This window comes from Plodia interpunctella, chromosome Z (genome assembly GCF_027563975.2).
Source record: "Plodia interpunctella isolate USDA-ARS_2022_Savannah chromosome Z, ilPloInte3.2, whole genome shotgun sequence".
NCBI lineage: Eukaryota > Metazoa > Arthropoda > Insecta > Lepidoptera > Pyralidae > Plodia > Plodia interpunctella.
This window is the reverse complement of record NC_071324.2, coordinates 13,028,832-13,049,809: the sequence shown is the minus strand read 5'-3', so window position 1 is coordinate 13,049,809 and position 20,978 is coordinate 13,028,832. Positions and strand designations below refer to the sequence as shown.

At 35.7% G+C, this 20,978-nt stretch overlaps 2 protein-coding genes across 2 annotated transcripts in view; one reads left to right on the top strand and one right to left on the bottom strand.

Moving 5' to 3' along the window:
• The window catches only part of LOC128682856 (probable cytochrome P450 303a1), a 108,508-nt gene extending 95,051 nt beyond the window's left edge, over positions 1–13,457 (bottom strand). The window contains exons 1-2 of the mRNA XM_053767811.2: positions 13,132–13,457; positions 10,430–10,475 (exon numbers count right to left, since the gene is read on the bottom strand). The gene's annotated coding sequence lies outside the window, so the exon portion shown is untranslated. The remainder of the gene's footprint in view (positions 1–10,429; positions 10,476–13,131) is intronic.
• The window catches only part of LOC128682858 (Krueppel-like factor luna), a 76,189-nt gene extending 58,967 nt beyond the window's left edge, over positions 1–17,222 (top strand). Inside the window, exons 2-4 of the mRNA XM_053767814.1 lie at positions 11,077–11,272; positions 14,001–14,186; positions 14,951–17,222. Of these exons, the coding sequence (XP_053623789.1) occupies positions 11,077–11,272; positions 14,001–14,186; positions 14,951–15,126 (558 nt within the window). The 3' untranslated portion in view covers positions 15,127–17,222. The remainder of the gene's footprint in view (positions 1–11,076; positions 11,273–14,000; positions 14,187–14,950) is intronic.
• Positions 17,223–20,978: the final 3,756 nt, after the last annotated feature.

Sequence of the window (20,978 nt, the reverse complement as noted above, 5' to 3'; positions counted from 1 at the left end):
GCAACACAAGTAGTTTTTTTTTATAAGGTTGTTATTCTAAAAAAAAAAAGAAAATCTGCGGCTACGAACTCTGTCATGTGTCCCAATTAATATAAAAATAAAATACATTATATACCGCAGTTTTTGGAATTTGACAAGATCCTAACAATTGTTACTATAAATAAAATCAATAAATTAAAGTGACATTTCATTATCGTGTTTCATTAAATGAATACATTAATGTGGGATGGAGGCTCAGAGTAAAAGTCCAATTAGGCAGCACTTTTTATTTTAAAACAAACACACCGAACAATAATAATTGCGTGTTAGCGCTTTCGCCCGAATCCCCCATTGTCCTTTTTCTACTTCCATCCCTTTCACTCCTGCATCCCTCTCTCTCACTCACTCCATTCCATTTCCCACATTAATATATTTTATTTTACGAGTATACGCAGCCAACAATTGTTTTCTATGTATTTAAAATGGCATGTTCAGAAGCATACGACGCTGCGTCTGTCGCCAAAACAACCGCAAAGCCTAACACACAAAAATGAGAAACGAACAAAGACGACGAAATATTTCAGTTTTTACTTTGTACCACCAAGTAGGTAGTTTGTCATAATGGTGTCCGAATGCAAATACATGTCCTATTTCAATTTGCGCGTGGTCACCCTACTGACACCTCGGAGAAGAATGTTATACTACATTATTCTCCAAGGACGGACAGCAACTATTTGTGTAGGAAAGAATACTTTTTTGTTGAATTTAGATTATATAAAACATATAAATTCTGTCTGGTGTATTTTTCTTGGTTGGAATCCATAGACTAGTTTGATATATTAAGTCTGCGTTAATATTTTTGTTTTACCTGTGTCTTAAATTTTGTTGTTTCTATTCAAATTCGTGATATCATCCGTCGTCAACGTTAATAAGTGATGTAAGTGATGAATCACATATTGACGTCAAAAATTTACTTAAAACTAAATCAACTGCCTGTCTTCCAAAGCGCAGGTGAAGAAGAAGCGGAGAACAAACTTCACCGGAGCCTTTTCCCAAAGACGTCATTGATTAATTAATTCATAAACCTTCTGCTTCATTTCGATACGCTACGGCTATTTAAAATCAAAATCAAATTTATTCAAATTCACAAGCACTTATTCACGTCATATTCCAAATTAAATTATATTTACCAAAGCTGTAAACTACTGGCATTTCAGAACAACCATTGCTGAGATGAAATGCCGAAAGAAACTCATTTGTTGTTTCCTATCGCAGCATTCGTTCACAAGTTGACGCATGGGTCAGCCATCGCGAAGCTCGACCACAATAGAGGGGAAACTTTATATGTTAGTATGTGACCAGTGTCGTTCGTATTGTCTTGTCATTAGTTAATTTTGTGATTCACAAGTCTATCTATATGTTAATATTTACATATTATGAAACAAAGTCCTGTGACGCATCTGTTTTATATATTATTAGAAAGAAAAAAAAACATTGTAAGAAACAATAATGGTAAGCCGATCTGGCATGATAGGGACCAACACTGTTCAAATGAGTTTCTTTCGGCATTTCTTCTCAGCAGTGGTCGTTCCGAAATGCCAGTAGTTTGTAGCTTGTGAGAAATAACTATAAATATAAAGATTGACGAGAAAAAGTGCCTGTGAAGGTCTAATTTCTGAATAAATGATTTGAATTTGAATTTTTTGAATTTGAATTTGTCTGTTCGCGATAAACTCAAGAACTACCGCACCGATAGATAGTGATTGTTGAGGAAGGTTCAGGTGAATAATTTATTATGGTTTTATCCGAAGAAAGCTGCGTCGGGCCGCTAGTTGTATGTAAATCTTCCTACATAAAAGCAGAATACAAAAAATAATATCCCTATGTGCGCACGAGGTTATCACCAAGACAACAATGATAGAAAAATACATAAAATTGAATTTTAACATGACGAATTCATGAAAAAATTTAATAACTTTTCTTATAACTTTTGCATTCGTATTTTTATTGAGAAACTTCCGGCCACGAATAAACTCTATAGATTTTCAAAAGCTCTTAAAATGTAAAAGCTTAAGTAATATTATTTAAAAGCTTCCAGAACCGACTGCGCGCGGTTTTTTGTCCCGATCGAACTTTTTTTCTTTTATGTTTCTAAAAATATTGGATCTGTTGATAAAATCGCGTATGTATTATGTACGTATTATTATGATGATTGTAGGTTCACTTTAGTTAATGAGATCTGATATGTTATTTTTAGGTTTTAAATGATTTAAAAAGAGTAGGGTTTTTGAATGTTTTTTTTTTATATTACTCTCATTCTCGCGTGTTCCCGATTACATTCGGAGCTGTGAAGTCCCGAAACCCAGGGTTCAGGTAATAAATAAACCTTTGAAATTTTTATGCTTTTATTAAAGTCTACCTGCCCAACGTTCAACCTTGAGAATTTCAAGAAGTGAGCCCTCAGACCACATGCACATGGATTTTCAATCAAAGTAAAACTGGGCGTCACAGTATTTTTGTTTAGGATTTTTTATAAAAATGTGCCCCTCAGCTTACGACAAAGGTAACAGGGGGGCACCATCACTTTTTGTGGTGAATGACCCAATTTCACGGAGCCACCGATCCTTCACGCTGTTTGCTTGGCGTCACCCACCGTGCATCCGTTAGGTCACTCTTTTGTCCAAAACTAATTGTTTTCCTGACCACTGCTTTTGTTTTCGAGTGGACAAAAAGTAATATTTAGCCGGACTGGGCGACTGAACGCTGTGCCACTCGATTCGACACTGTATCCTTGTGGCTAGCACATAATGTAATATAGATAGCGTACACCGCACAGGAGAGGTTTTCGTACTATACAAAGAGCGATATATTTCGAAAATCATTTTCTTCAAGTCAACCTTCGGGAAAAACTGAGAGATAAAATATAGCGATAGGTGTATGAATCTCTTCTCTCGTGCGAGCGTTTACCCGGTTTCTGCCTCACCCATCATGCGTCGGAGCCCAGGGGCCGCTTTCCAACAAATTCGCGCGGTATGTGTATTAATAACATTATATATTTCTCTGTCTACAAAAATGTAAAATATCAGCTTCTCGCGTTAAATGCATGACGCCATTGTCCGTGAGTCATACACGAAGGAATGAATAACCGCTTGTAATCAACTGTGGTTAAGATAAAAGAATTGGGCAGATATATATCTGCCCAATTCTTGCATATGCATTGAAAACTTATTTTAAGCGTCATATTCTAGTAATATAATATCAGAAAATTAGACAGACGAGTGGCCAACAGCATTGTTGATGCGCAAAATGTCTATCTCAATAAAACATACAATGTTCCTGAATTGGGTCGTGTTCATGGCCTCACTGCACCGTCGCGTAGCGCTCTGTCAACGGCTCAACACAATATTTTGCCAAGACGGATCCGACATTTTTTTCGAATATAAATTCTAAACACATGCAGAATTAGCAAAGAATGATTCTAATATGTATAATAAACAATTTAAGAAAAGGCTGCGTATTTTCACTTGTTACGAGTTAAGAATGCTAAACAAACTGTAGTGACCAAAAGCAAAGCAAAACCCGAGAAAAAAACATTATTAACGTCAATTAATAATAACGTCAACAAAAACAAAACTAAATAAACAAGCAAAACATGGCCGTAGCGAAATGAAGCCATCTCCACTTGTTTCTGTAACCTGAGCCGACATGGCACTAACTGCTCAGTTGCGGGAACCCATCGACTGCACTTGAAATGACTTGAATACAAAACACTTCCTTTTCACACGCGGTAAGTGAACGAATACCACATTGAATGAACGTGATGGAGAAATTTATTAAAAACATAAAATAAATCCGATGGGATTGTACAAGCTTTTATTTATCATTTTGCTCGCTTTGTATCTTGTAACTCAATTTTTAAGCGGTTATCTTCAACCGGTTGCATTGCATTGCACTGTTGCACTGCGGTGGCATTTATTTAAAACCGGTTTAAATTGGTTCCAGTCCGGATATTTCTCCTTTCATCGTCAATCATCGGTGATTTTCATTTCAATATGAATATGCAATAAATTTTAACTCATTTGAATGCCCGCATTTTTCGGAATGAGTTGTTCCATCGCTTTTTGTACACTGAATAAATAAATATGTTAAATATATTAGGACAAATCACACAGATTGATCTAGCCCCAATGTAAGTTCGAGACTTGTGTTATGGGATACTAACTCAACGATACTATATTTTATAACAAATACATATATAGATAAACATCCAAGACTCGGGCCAATCAGAAAAAGATCATTTTCCATCATGACCCGACGGGGGTTCGAACCCGGGACCTCTCGGTGCAGAGGCAAGCACTTTACCACTGCGCCACCGAGGTCGTCAAATAAGGACATTTTATATACTTAGCTATATAATTTACAGACATCGACAAGGATATCTAAACTAAGTCGCCCGCTGTCTGTCTGTCCCTATGTATGCTTATTTTTTATATATATTGTGATTTTTGAGAAAGGTTTAGGTTCGCTTTACCCAAGCGAAGCCGAGACGAGTCGCTAGTTCTCTAAAGAAAATGATATTTTCATAATTTAATCTGAAGGTTTACGATTATAGATATCGATAATAATATATCAATCTTGCCGTTCCTAAACATATTGAAGATATATTTTAATAGTTCTACTATAAACAAAAGTATTTACAATAATCGATTTAATTATAATCCGTATATAGTTACCGGAAACGTATTATAATATATATTGTTTTTGAGGAAAATAAAATCGCTTAGAGCCATCTATTGCAACGTTGTGAAGAAACAGCACGTTGCAGCGCGCTCGTGCCCTATATAGGTTTTGATATTGACGCGAGTTTATCTACGTCGGAACTTCAGGAAAATTCTACCTTTTTATACGTTGATCCATCAGCGGATGTCAACGTGACAAAGGACGACGGAGCGCAACGTAGCAATGTGGCATGACTTACCTACAATTGCTACATAAAATTAAAATTTGACTTTAAAAAAAATCGAAAGTACAAATGTCTTTAACAGCGTTCGTTTAAATATCAACTAGAAATTCGTATAATATTTTTCGCATAGGGTAACACCTACCATTTTATTGTGGCACTGTGCCCATTGATTTTCTACTTTATTGCTGTCATTAAAAAGTTGACTGTGGCCGCAGGTAAAGTTCAAGGGTGCTGGCTTGCTATAACGGTATTAAGGTATAACCTGGACCTTGGGAGAGGGCAATGACCCCGCCGAGCTTATGCTGTAGTTGTGTTTTATTAAAATGGTCGTTTTATTAATAGTTTTTTTATCATTAGCACTTCTTTTTTCCCATATTTTACCCATTGAACGAATAAAATTGAATTAATACAATAAAGCGTTGGTGGTGCAGTGGTTAACACCGTCCACCTGTGATCGTAAGGTCCCAGGTTCGAATCATACTTGTGGCACATGTATACGAATCTGATTCATGCGAGTATAATAGAACACTACTTACTTTCGGTGAAGGAAAAATAGTGACGAAACCTGCACACCACCTGTAAACAGTTTTTTAAGTTCACTAGTGTGTATGCGACTACTTGCACGCTTACGTCGTTACGGAGTCGTTTCAGATGCCTTTTGGCGACTTAATGCCAGTGTTACTAATAACTCACTTGAAAATATGAGAAAATTAATAAAACATTCGTGATTGAAAATTACTTAACCAAATTTTAATTAGTTTTCGTTTCGTTTTGAAAATTACTTAACCAAATGTTAATTAGTTTTCGTGTGTGATTATGTGGTAAGTGTCTATAGGTACATTTGTTCAACATTACGTCCGAATACATTCACGCGTTTGCGGTTTTTGGTAATTAATGGAATATTATCGCGTTCAAATAAAGCATAAAAATTAACTATTGTATGTATTACTTAAATATAAATAAATAAATATCTTAGGACAAATCACACAGATTGAGCTAGCCCCAAAGTAAGTTCGAGACTTGACTTCTAAGACGTGTATACTATTACTATGCGGATACTAACTCAACGAAACTATATTTTATAACAAATATGTAACCCAGCTACGCTTTGTTTGGAATCTCTTTCGATGTATTTCGTCTGCGCTGGCACATTTGGATCTACTGTCATAAATTTTAAAATTCCAAATCCGCTCGAACACTTTGACGCGTAAACATTACGATCAAGCTAGCGAGGCAAGAGGGTGGCTGTGATAAATTTATAAACATGAAATAAAATACTAAGAACAGACCCAATAAGATAAAACCCCGACAAATACATATATAGATAAACATCCAAGACCCGGGCCAATCAGAAAAAGATCATTTTCCATAATGACCCGACCGGGGATCGAACCTGGGACCTCTCGGTTCAGTGGCAAGAACTTTACCACTGCGCCGCGCGCTGTCGAATCGTCGGTCGTCTGTTGTGTTTTGTGCAATACCCAAAGTTTAAACAAATAAAGACCCCGGAGAGGTTTAGGTTAAATAGGGCTTTGTTTTAGATTTTTGTGAGACTAACAGAGAAAAAACAACTTTTTTTAAAGAATTTCTTTCTGTCTTTTTGTCGGTATGTATGTTCGCGCATCACGCGAAATCTACTGGATGGAATTGGATGGGGGTAAAGGTTGATCTAACTTAAAATCTGATGCAGGTTGTATTGCTTAGAATACAAAATAATGACAATAAGTTTGCGTACGCATTACTTAAGCACGGGCGAAGCCGCGGGCATAAGCTAGTTACCAATATTTATATATCGGTAACCCCATTTTCAACCCCAGTTTAATAACCACAAGGTAGTTAACTACTTATAGAACATTAAACTACTAAAGACGTTTACATCCGTTAGTTGAGAGTTTGCTCCGGGCTTGTAGGGAGTTCTCGAAAGCATAACAATGTTTACTTATGTACAGTCAACAGCACATCAAGTTACCCTGCATAAACCTCTATGGCGCGGTAATAGCGGTGAGTTTGCAATGAATTTGGATCAGTTGATGTGCTGTTAAGTGTATTCAAATATATACGTCTTATGCCGGCTCCACACTGTCGTCGAACAGTTCGCCAAACTTTGGCGGATTCGGTATACATTGCTGGTTTTTATATTGCGGTAAATAAAAGCACTCGTACTAACTACGCAATATTCACGCATTCGCGTCGGTATGTGTCCCAGTTCGGCGACAGTGTGGAGCTGAAATTAAGCATAGTGCAAGCATATTATTATGCACGTGAGTGTTCTTCGGATTATTATATTATCATAGGAAATACTTTGATATAAATACAACCGTTGAAGAAATTTGTATAATCTAGATACAATAGATACCTATATTTAGAATGATTATGATAATTCATACATAGATTATTGGTAGGTACGATCATAGATAAAAGAATAATATAGGTATGTAACAATCCAGGCGGATCATTATACAAAGATTTAAACTCTAAAGTCAACTTTCATAAAAATATGAAATTATAAAAACACGAGTTTAGATTGATTTCATATAATAGAAAGAAAGAAAAAGAAAATTTTGGAACATTTCAAATTTCGTGTTTGTATGCTATGGCCCCTGTATCATAGTGCGTTATATATAGTTATTACAAGTTATTATTGTGCGAAATTCCATGAAGATTGGTCGAGTTTGTTTGTTTGTTTGTTTGTTTGTTTGTTTGTTTGTTTGTTTGTTTGTTTGTTTGTTTGTTTGTTTGTTTGTTTGTTTGTTTGTTTGTTTGTTTGTTTGTTTGTTTGTTTGTTTGTTTGTTTGTTTGTTTGTTTGTTTGTTTGTTTGTTTGTTTATTTCTGTCTTGTTGTCTCTTCTATTCTAATCCTCACGAACGTATGAGCCGCAAATAGCGAAAAAGAATAAATTTTTGAAGTTTTTTGTAATGCATTTTTTGCGCACAATGGCATTGGTGCGAATGATGCGACACTACATTGCAAGTAAAAGCGATTGTTTTTGTGTGCTGAGCTATAACTGTTATATAAATAAGACCAGCTGCTGCCCGCTGCGCATTTCTTTCTAAGTAACTTAACTGACTTTCGTAGAATCTTTTATGACAATACACAATAGATGAATTGAAACGGATGCGGTTAAAATTTCGTACTTATGTGAGATTTCTATAAGAGCCATGTCCCATTGCTGCATCGCGGAGTTTTAACTACGTTGTTTTTTACAACGTACAAGTCAACGTACTTTGACGTGCTTTGAATTTCAACATCGATCTGTCAACGGACCTCAACGTGACGGAGGACAACGGAGCGCAACGGAGCAATGTGGCATGTCTCTTAAAGTAATGGAAAATCAATGTTAGTCCATTCACCACGATTCGGACGATAGAAACGTGTTTCGCCAAATAGTGGCAATGTCTCATGTACATTGCCGTTTTTCGATGATGTTGTTATCTACGCCATCTAGCGAGTATTGCATGAAAAATTATGAACTGCATTGCTTTTTGTAAGCATTACAACCGCTGCATTTCTCGCTGCCGTCGGCTACTCACTATCGGCCAAAGCAGGCAAATGGCTATATGAGTCAACGCTGTACTTTAATTCGCCGCAATCGGGCAAACTCCTCGCCGATATTTGAGTGCGTCGTCGCAACGGAGCAATGAGGCATTATACCGGCTCCACGCTATCGAGGATCAGTTCGCCGATCGAGGCGGATTTTGCATATACATTGCTGTTTAATTAGGGAAAATAAAAGCACACGCAATGTACTTGCATTCAGGTCGGCACCTGTCCGAGTTCGGCGAGTCGGCATTACAAATTGCACCATCTAACGGTTGTCTACTGATGCAGGTTCCACGCTATTTTTTGGCAGTGTCGACATACATTCCTGGTTTTTTATTGCGGTTAATCGCACATAGAAACTACGCAATGAGCAATGTACGCGTTGCTCGCCTCAATCTGTCTGAAATTGCCGATATAGTACCAGTACGGAGGCGGTTTTAGACGTGTATGATAAAATTCTATTATCTGCTACGAGATGTCTCTATTTATTTTTGTATGAAATAATGTCTAGTTTAAAATGTGTTCAATACCTACATGGAATATTAATTACAAAGTGTGTTATTACTATAATTATTTATAATTAATTGCAAATTGCAAAATAAAATTGACGAATATAATCGAGTGGGAAATAAAAATGAGGGGGTATTCTTGTTCAAAAAATATTTTGTGATCCACAAATTCAAATTCAAATTATTTATTCAGACATTAGATCTTCACAGGCACTTTTTCACGTACATTTTTATATTAAATAGTTATTTCTCACAAGCTATAAACTACTGGCATTGAATTTCTCTAAAGGGTCAATTTGTTTTTAGGCTTTCGGTATTTTTTGAACACGTTAAGTTGTTGGGTGTGTTAATTAGTCGTCGGGGTATTAGACCAGCCCACCGAGGGGCTTACTGTGTAGAAACGAATCACCTTGGGAAGGACTTCACCATTCAAGTGTGGTGAAAATATATATATGTTTATATGTATGTGTATTTTTCGAAATTTAAAATAAAACTAAACTGAATGGAAAGCAGTCGTGTATGTATTGTATACAGGGTTCTGGTATCAAACGCAAAACCTTTGTTAAGTAAAAAAGTTGATTGTTTTGACGTACTTGGGTACGTCAAAACAATCAACATTTATTGTATGACTTTTCATGATTTGTAGTTTTTCTTTTCATATAAAAATAAATACAATCTACTTTGCGATTCCACACATCTTAACTCAATGTAATTCCAAGCAACACGAGACAGTACAGTAGCGTTATGTAGCGGAATAGAGTTAACGTTTTATAGAAACGACATTAAAACTAAAAAAAGGATTTTTTTATATTTATCACGTTTAGACAAAGTCGTAGAACAAAAGATGTTAGTCTCTATGTACCTTATGCGCCCTTGGAAGGTTATGCCTTAGATACCCATAACCCTGTATAAATGTAACTGCAAAGTATTTTTGAGAATAACAATTTTTTGTTCGGTTAAAATCTTGTAACAATATTTTATGAAACGAATAAACTTCAACCGATTGAGCTGAAATTGTGTATACATATACAAATATGTGGTAGCCATTTCGTAAAAAAATTAGTTAGCCGTTTAGTTTTTATTCGAATGTATTATTAAGATATGCATCTGAATTAATATCTGATTGTGCGCCCAGAATCTGCTTCCGACGAGGGAATTGTAAAACGTTCTTGAAATTATACACACAGCTTTAATTCCGAATGCAATGCATTATTGTGACGATGATAAGCAAGAATGATGGTCTACGATCGGCAACCATCGAGGGAACTCCTCAACGGTTTACTCACATGACAGACATGATTGACAATAAAAGCTTGTGTCTAAAATGACAAGTTTTGAAAAGAAGTTTTAATTACAGCATATTCGCTGCAAAAGTCGACACAAACGAAAAAGATAACGATTTTTTTCCTGGCTTTTGCCTGTGTGTTGGTCTGTTACCTGATGCCTCACTGCCATTGCTAGTTGAAGCCGAAGTTCGTTGAACCTAGAAATAAATAAAGTACATACTTTAATCAGTGCTTTTAACTTCAGCCTGTCGCTTTTCGCGTCTATCTGTCTGTCTATATGAACGCGATAATCTCAAAAGCTACCGGACGGATTTGTGTACGGTTTACACTAATAGATAATGTGATTTCTGAGTAAGGTTTAGGTGTAACATTTATAATGGTTTTGTTCAAGCGAAGCCGGGACGGGCTGCTAATATTACATTTGCGATGATATTAATTAGTACATACTAATCATAACAATACGTTTTTTATTGCCCAATATTTTTTCGCGACTCAATGATTTTTATGTAATTTATCATAGACTAGATGTGGCCTGGGGCTTCGCTCCCGTGGGATTTTTGAGATAAAATATAGCCTATAGCAATCTCGGATAATGTACCTTTCTAATGGTAAAAGAATTTTTTTAAATCGGTTCGGTAGTTTCGGTGATTACCCGCCTCAAACATAAAAACTCACAAACGCTTACCTCTTTATAATACTGGTATAAATTAAAAAAGAATTTAGTACCTTTGTACTTAGTGTCCTATTAAAAAGTTTAGTAATGTTTTATGGATAATAAATAAAGGCCTCAATTTCCAGACATGTTACGAGATGGCGAGATACCTCCGCGAGGAGCCGCGGGGCAGGAAACGCGACCCTCCCCAGGAGGAGGAGTGGGCGAGGTCGGCGACCTCCTCGCCCCCCTCCCCGCCCTCGCCCCCCACCACCACGCATATGTTCACCATCACCGCGGTCAAGAGCGAGCCGCCGAGCGAGGACGAAGAACCTAGACTAGGTGAGAGTTATTTACATGCCACTGCTGGGCAAAGGCCTCTTTTCGTCTTCCATAGGATTCTGGTACGGGATCAAGGTCGCTTCTCGCTGTCAGTCTGTCCCAATTTATGCTTAGATCTATAAAACTACGTAACCAATATTTTTAAGTGGATTTTCAAATCAAATCATTCGATTATTTGTCAGAATACAGAATCAGGTGGTCATGATATGAATATAACTTGCATTCTGCCTTAATAGGCGTACAAATATTTAAGTGTCGAATTAATAAAATTGTCAATAATACAAAAAAATATATATATATATATAATAACAATATCATAATACCTCAAATCAAATTAAAATTAATTTTGTGAGTTAATTGAGTGATTAGTTATTTAATCACTCATTTATATTTATATAACATGCATAATACTGTGCGATGATGGTGCTGGTCGCTAGTTTAATACAAAGTAAATATTTATGTGTGATTGTGTGTGTGTGAAAATAAAAGACGAAGAACAAACTAGGCATATATTTGTCTGCAGACAAACCCAAATAAATGGTGGCTAGGTATCGTCGTAGAAGCGGTGGTGGTGTAATGGTTAAGACGCCCGCCTGTGGATCGAAAGGTCCCAGGTTCGAATCCTACTCGCGCCACGTGACATTGTATACCAATCTGACTAGTAGTTCTCATCGACCACCACTTGCTTCCGGTGAAAGAAAACATCGTGAGGAAACCTGCACACTGGTTGATTATTAACTTGTGTGTGAAATGGAGAAGGCAATGGCAAACCACTCCATTAATAATGCCAAGAAAGTTGTTGTGTTTGTTTCATCCCACGTAATGACCACGACCCTCAGCCATGAGGAATACAACTATGAAGAAGGTATCGTCAAGGAAGACGTCGATCTCGAGCGCTGACCCACAAATTTCTGGCTTGATGTAGTCAAGTCTAGGATCTATAAATTATGTCTATGGCTGTGCGAAGTGCAGAAGGAAAAGTAGTAAAGGGGAACCTGAACTTCGAAAATTTGATGATATTTTTATTATTTTTATTTATCATAGAATCAACAGCACTTGAACAAATTATTACATCTAATCTTAAAGGGTTAACTTAATGCCAATTACAATTTAATTGGGAAAGAATGAGATGCACCATGTATTTCAGCTTTGCGTTTCCCTATTGTCCAAAATGCGGTTTATCCCGGATATAAATCAATGGATAGTGTTTAGTGAACTAAGCACTATTGTGGTTCCGATGTAAACGAACACAAAAACTGGCACAAAACACCCAAAATAGCAGAAAAATATCACAAGCACACAGACATTTGCGCTGGACCTCCTGTTAAGTGGAAAAGCACACTGGGTTCGTCTGGGAAAATGTTCATGTGATAGAGAGGCTGGCGTAGAAAATAATTATGACAAATGACAAATAATAATCTTAAGGTTCGACTATGTGTATCAAATATAATAAACTAGCTTTTTGCAGCGGCTTTGCACGCGTTTATTACGTGTGTCCGCTCATAACGTTTTTTGTTATTATCTCGGGTTCTAAGCAACGTATCGCGTTGTAAACTATTAGTATAGGTTACAACGCGATACGTTACTTAGACAGTTAATCGTCGACGTAAAATCACTAGATTTTACGTTAGTCCATCTGCTATACAATTGTGAAAATTTGCGTGATGTTTAAACAAACATAGAGATAGACAAAAATTCCAATAATAGGTAATTGTTTTGGTTTCTATTAGTCCCACAAAGACGCCTCATATTTATTTTATGACATTGTCCACGTACTGTTTTATTATAAGTTAATTGTATATGTATAAATTTAAATGAACAAAAAAATTCAAGTATGTGTATGTAGTCGAAATACTTACCTGAATTAATGCCACTCTAACTCCATTATACGAGAAGCCAGTCCATTTATCACTAGTATATGTATAAATACTCCGATATATTTATTGAATACACATTATTTAAATTTAAATAGCGTTAATATATTTTATTATTGTTTGTTTAATTGTAAATCATAATCTATAAATACCGTCCTTCTGCGCAACTAAAAAAAATACTATTATCTTATTCAAATTCGGAATAAAGGATATTCATATTTGGAACTGTCACATTTTAACACAATAGCCGTTTACAATTCGAAGTAATTTTTCACTAGGTACGTACAACCATTTCCAAAACATGATAATTATTCCTCACAGAGATTTCCGCGCAACTAGTGAAAACCAATAAAATTACACGAGCATGACTGGTGTTTCCAACTCCCTCAATGAAATAGCCCGAAGATTTACATAATATTTAAAATCTATACTAATATCTCCCAACTCAATGGGTGAAAATAAACAATCCTAACTTACTAAGGGGTTTATTTATGAAAAAACTGTTATTTTTTCGTAATCAAACTAGCGGTAAACAAACAAAAACCTCTTAGGTATGTGCGCACTTATACCTTGTATTAATTTCAATTTATGTACTTACGGCCTTACCCGGCTTCGCTCGGGTAAAAACACAATAAGTTATACACCTAAACCTTCCTCGGGAATCACGCTATCTTTCGGTGAAAACCGCATGAAAATACGTGCAGTAGTTTTAGAGTTTATCACGAACAAACGCGACAGTGCACTTTGTTTTATAATATGTAAAGATTATTCGTACAATAAAGTTACTACTCCGTTTATTTACCCCAAAAAGTGTGAATTCGATATGGCAACACCGAGGCATATGGATGTTTCAGATGAGCTGCCGCCGAGCCCCGCGCCGCCAAGTCCAGCGCCAGTGCGTCGCGCGCACCCGCCGCGCCACCTCGTCCACGCGCACGCGGCCGACCCCCGCCGCCGCGTCCATCGCTGCGAGTTCCCGGCCTGCGACAAGGTTTATACCAAGAGCTCCCACCTAAAAGCGCATAAACGCACCCATACAGGTAAGGACATTTTCAATTCCTTCTTGTTTGCGTTGTAGGTCGAGCGTGGCCCATTGGTCAGTCGTGCTTCTATGTTTCGATTTTTAAATCTATGGTTTTGACAAACTATGACGAACAACGCAGAAATTGTATGAAGTTTCGAGCGCGTCAGTGTCACAACCATGAAATTAGTAGATACTCCGTAATACTTACTAAATCCATGGTCACAACCTATGGAAAACAACGGAGCTCGAATTAGCTATAAACGTCTTGCGTCGTCAACCAGTCTCATACAAACATGGAATTAGTAGGTACTCCTTGAAGTACTTATTAAAATAGATTTTACTCCAGAAACAGACAGCGCTGTCAATCTTCACACATTCTACTGTCAGGATATTGATGCTAGCATTTTTGGAGGACCCATAAGAGTTCTGTCCAATGCTCAGACGAGCTCTGTCGCCGTTTTATTGTCCGTTGATAGACAACTGAGACAACGCAGAAATAGTATGTAGTTTCGACGTACGCCAACGCACGTTATTGCAAAAACCTATGGAAAATAACGGAGCCGCAACGCGCTACGTCAACGCAACGTGGCATGGCTCTAGGGCGCCAAATAGTAATTTATCGCATATTGGAAATTATATGGCTAGTTCATTTTTTAAACATTTCGATCACCGTCATTACCCTCTTTCAAATAACAAAGACAAGAGTTTTACTACCTTATTTAATAAATATTAATCTGTGTTGGGGGTAAATTTAATCACACTATATTCTTTTATTTTCAGGAGAAAAGCCGTACAAATGTTCGTGGGAAGGCTGCGAATGGCGATTCGCTCGCTCGGACGAGCTGACGCGCCACTATCGCAAACATACGGGCGCGAAACCCTTCCGCTGCCGCCACTGCGAACGCTGCTTCTCGCGCTCCGACCACCTCGCGCTGCACGCGAAACGTCATGCGTAGCCCGAACAACAGCCGCCCGCTCCAAAGAAACGTAACCGCAATCGCAAACGCGCGAACAAGTAAAGGGTTACGTTCAAGACGGGCGCGCGTCTCCAAGTGATTCCGTTTATAAGTTGTTGTGAGTTGTGATCCACGAAATTGAACGTTGTGATGCGACTAGCGTTCTTTTCGCTTAGTGTTTTGTTGAGGCGCGCGCTCGGCGGGCGGGCGCAGCGTCGCTTACCAAAGAATACTGCTACGTGACGTAGCCGAGTCAACACTCATTACACCTAATGCTTTAAAGTTATTTTTATGTTTATATTAACAAAGCGAAATTGAAAAATCTCTTAAATGTTTCGGCACCGGCCTTTGTATCGTTACCGTTCTTTGTTACAATGAGATAACGATTTATATTCGCCGTTGTTTATTATGTAATGTTTTGTAAGCTTTATGTACAGAGAGGTTTTTTTTTATGTGGTTCGGTCGCAAAGCGGCTGGGCCTCGAGAGTTGTGCCATTGTCGAAGGGGGCGCGCGGGCTGATTTTTTCTATTTGTGGCGAGGCGGGCCTGCGCGCATTCTTTTGATCTGCATTTTCAAATCACGTGACATATTATTTATTCGTTCGCGTAATGTTCGGCGGCGCTCCCACCGAAGCCGAGCACAATCTTTAGTTTAGGCTTACGTGCGTCGCGTTACCTGATGTTAGTCTCCATCTCGGACGGGTCACTCGCTTCGAGTATATATAGATAACATCACATAAGGTTGTCCCAACTGAATATTAGATCGCAGGGTTGTAGCCAATCGCATATAGTAAGTAGGTTTAATTGATAAATTCAAATGTATTGTGTCAAAAATTACATTTAAGGTATCTCATAATACATAATATGGTATTAACGTGGTTTTACATAATATATATATATTAATTCTATTTTTTTTTAATATTCATACCAAGAATTTATTTACATCCTATTATTTATTGTCGTATTAATTAACGAGTGGCCCTTCCTAGGTTTCGACAAAAAGGATGTTTATTTTTTAATATGTTTATTAGTTAAGGTTGAATACAGATTTATTTAGGTTTAAAAACAAGTCTTTATATATAAATTGATTAGGATGAATGCGTTCGCAGTCCTGTGAGCCATTGTGGTCTGGACTACATGTTGCTGTATTGTGGAACTCGTTTAGAAACAGTTGTCTAGTGAAAATGATTGTAAGTTGTAGTTCCATGCCACACGGACTTATATGGATGTCGTCAAAAGGAGGCACTCAAAAGTCTTAGTTAAAAATTAAAAAAAATATATTAATAAAACTATACACTTTGCACTTTTTGAAACCCAAATTATGATAAATCATAAGTCAATTTACTATTTATTTTAAGCTCATTACTTTTTCATTCCGATGTATTGAAACTAAAAGCTTTTCCATTTGTGAGCTTTAAGAGACATTTTATCGTCTTTGCACACTTCTTTTTAAAAAAAAAAATTAGTACCTACCTACCTACGTCTACAGGGACATCATGGCGCATGGTAAAAACAAAACTAAATAATATATTTTATCGAAATATTTTTGTGCAACAAACTGTGTAATATAAATTATTTGCTTGAAGTTATTATAAATTATCATTCTTATCGTCGTCATTCGTGAACTCTAAATGTAAGTGCGCACCAGCTTAGCAAGTTGATTCTATAACGCAGTCGCCATTTTTATTTGTAAATTTCTTTACAATTCGTGAGGTTTTTGTATGCTTTATGTTTGAGAGCGTTTGGAATCGCTCGAAGAGTTTTAGTGAAAAAAATATCTTTACGATTTAATTATTTTTTAACAACTATTTATTTACAAGTAATTTTTTATTTATAACAGTACCTTATATATTTAACAATGTCGTAATAAGTATCATATGATTTTGTTTTAATTTTCCAAATTAGCGCTTTATATTGCGGGGATATAGGCTTCTTTTCAGGAAACTTAGGAAAGTTGTCTGTATAGCCAATTCTCCCTGTTATCTAACTATAGTATGAGAATTTATGATTACGACTTTAGTTACATCGTAAAAATGTCAATTTAATATAATAATCGCGTGATCAGATCAAAGATTATTTTCAAGTACATGTAATTTGAGTATTTTTAATTTTTTTTTCACTTTTTATAATATATATATATATATATATATATATATATATATATATATATATATATATATATATATATATATATATATATATATATATATATATATATATATATATATATATATATATAACAATGCTAGGTCCACTCGCTTTTGTAACAAGTCTCTCGCACAACCTTACCCTAACTTACATCCTCCATTAACGTAGTACTATATCGATTTTTTTTATATATAGTCTGTTATAGAAAAATAGATAGATGATTTTTTACAAATTACCTTTTTTTTTGTCATTCAATACCAAATATAATGGTCAAGATTGGTTGACAAACACTCAGTGTTGCCAGCCAAAAGCGCCCTTATTTATTTTCTACAGTTTACGAACAGACTTACATGGTATTATGAATTGTTTAGAATGAATTCGACATTTTCATTGTTTTCTGTTAATCCAAAAGGTAGATTGAAATTGATACTATATCTCATTCTATTCATAAGAATAGAACCACTAGTTATATTAGCTTGTATAATTATATATAGTAATATGATGTACTTTTCGGATTTAAATATTTATATATAAGATACTGTCTTACCGTTTCATACGGTTTTATAAATTATTAGTATAAATCGTATATATATATATATATATCTTTTTTTAAAGATTTTTTTAACTCTAGTATAACTTCTAGATAAAAATCTACAAAGTATCAAATTAATTTACAATACATTCATCGGATCGACTCTCATACTAGCTTATATTACGCGCTCAAATGTAGTACTTTTTTAATATCAATCGTGTATTGTGATTGTTTTGAATTAAAAAAACTAACCACCCGTTATTTTGGATGCCTTTTCTAGACTACATAACGTGTATACAACGATGTGTTGAACAAAACAATAATACTAAAACTGCCATTGGCGGAATGAATGAGTTTTTGTGCATCTAACAAGCGAGGCACGTTTGATCCAAGAGATATTTGATTCTAGTACATCTTTTGTTGTTCTCGGGAAGATTCCGTTGCGTTCAAACAGTGTAAAGACATCACTTCCACGCAGACATTCTGAAAGACATTCTTTCCACTGTTGAGGAGTTCCATGAACTGTTGTGACAGGCATAATTTCATTTTGTATGATCGGAAAGAGGTGAAGTTTAAAATAAATGATAATTTCAACCAGTCTGCTGTAATTACTTATGTTAATTGATTCCGAAAGCACAAATGCATGTGTACCAATGCCAATACCAACATGCCCGAACATTCTCGAATGTCGCCGAAGGAATTCAATCCCTATGATAGCATATATTTGGAACGTATTTCATTTGAATAAATATCAAGTGAACAATATAATAATTTAGTGTTTTTTTTTTGTGTAAAATAACGTTGAACACCCGATCACTATTGTTGATTTTTAAATTCAAACAATAATTGAAAAATCTTGATCTGTATTTTCTTGGTTTGACCGTGCCTGCTAATTCTGAATCTATAATGATTGTAAGGTTATTTACACACGGCAGCGCGCAACGCTGCGTTTGACGTTCCTACGGTCAGCGACCGCGCGGTCGTGCTCTGTACGTGTGTGTAATATGAATTAATGACCAGGTTACTAGACATTAAAAATGTCATTTTCGTGTCAGTTTTATACAGCAGCAGCGTCTCTTTCACTGGACCGTACAAAATTTTTGTTTACTTTTTCATAGAGGCCATTAATGATCCGCTTCGCCGTGTGTAAATTGCTAAATAATTTTGCTCGTCTGTGCGTTTAAATGAATTCCCGGGGGCCAACAACTATAGTCTTCCCGAATTAATAAAAACAATTGTAAGTCTCGGGATATTGCGCTTGTAGACTGTAATCACTTTGCTAATGATTAAGTATATTGAGTGAATGGTTATGGGTCAGTTTCTAGTTGGATTTATTATACGGCGTTATAATGGTGCACGACGCGATGCGACCAGTCGGTACATTTCCGTGACACTGTATAAATATTTCGAAAATAATATAATTTTCTATATATGTAGAACATACAAAAGCAGGTCATAAAATACTTTTAAAACATTTTTTAATTAGTAATATCGTTTAAAACTTGGCTAGTTTTTTTTTATCTACCGAATCAATACTTCTGTATCTATTTATCCGTAACAATCTGTTATAAGGAGAAAATGATTGATTTGTTAAGATTGAATTGTCTTTGTAACGAATCAACTCAAAACTACTGGACCTATTTTGATTTTCAGAAGTAATATACCTCTATACTATATTATTGTGCAAAACAATACCGAAAATCTATTGTTATTTGTAAAATTATCGTTATTTATATAAGAGTGGTGTTATGCGATGAAACTGACCCACAATCAATGTTGTAAACAGACGAAACTTTAGAACAAAATATGCTAAAACACGGTTCGGAACACTGCATGCGTTTTAGCACAGACACTGCCGTAATTTTAGAATTTAAAAGGATCAAACAGATGACTTATTGATGATATTCGCGAGCTGAGAGTTTGCGTGTGTGGATGTGGCCGCGTCGCATTCGGGCGCTGCCGTAGACAAACCCCGTAACCTTTAAGTGCCATGCCCCATTGCTCAGTCGTGGTCTGCTGCGACGACGCAGAACGTCGTGGCTCCATTGTTTGCTATTTGGTTTTGGTACGGACGTGCGTTCGCGTGCATCGAAAAAAACTCATACAATTTCTGCGTTGTCTGTTGAAGGAGGAGGACGGAGCACGACTGAGAAATGGAGCATGGGTCCAATTAAACACGGACAAAAATTGCGATTTCCCGTCATAAGTCTGTAGCACGCTTAACGACATAAAATTATATCGCAATATTGTCTTAGAAATTTGTATTTTACTGATGTATGTGTGGCGATGTTATAGTATAATCATATTACATTTGTAATTTGGGAGAGTAAGCCTGCTTGAAGTTATATATAATATTTTTTTTCTATTCGGAAAAACAATTCTTTATATGTATATATACATATATATATATGTATGTATACTTTTTCGGAATTAATGTTAAAAATACGTAATGGTAATTAATTACAATTATATATCAATAGAAATATTCGAAATCGAATTTAGATTTTAAATATTATATAGAATAATAATATACTATCGTATTGTAGCCGTAATTATATAAACTCTTTTTTTTTTACTGGCATTTTCGATATTTAACAAAAAGTTTACAATCTTAGTACCCTTTGATATAATTGTTTACTTAATATACCTACTTAATAATATATAAATCTCTAGTTCAACGTATGAATGTATTTTCAATGGTGAATATTATAAACATAACCTTAAGAAATACTATTAAATGTGATTCATATGTTTATTCAACGTGACACATACTTTATGTGTAGTAAATAAAGTGTACAAGTCGCATAGAACTAAATATGTATGGGAATGTATGTGTTTCGGTAAAGTAAAGCTTAAAAGCCGAGTTTAGGTGTGATTTTAGAAAAAGAAACATGTATGTAATATGCACAATGGCTGGCTAATGCATATAATAGTAGTTCGGTAGTTAAAAAAATATACATTTTGTGTGGAATGTCAAAGTTTACCTGGTAAATGTGGTAAACTAACTTTACATAAGATAAAAATAGATGAAAATAAAAAATATGCGGCTGTGTCAAAAAGAATCAACCTGTGTTTATAAATTGCTATAAACCAACTGAATTAGGTAGCACTTTTTGTCCGCTTTTTTCCAGTATTTTGGATTATAGATTAATATTGTTCTTGTTGACGATTG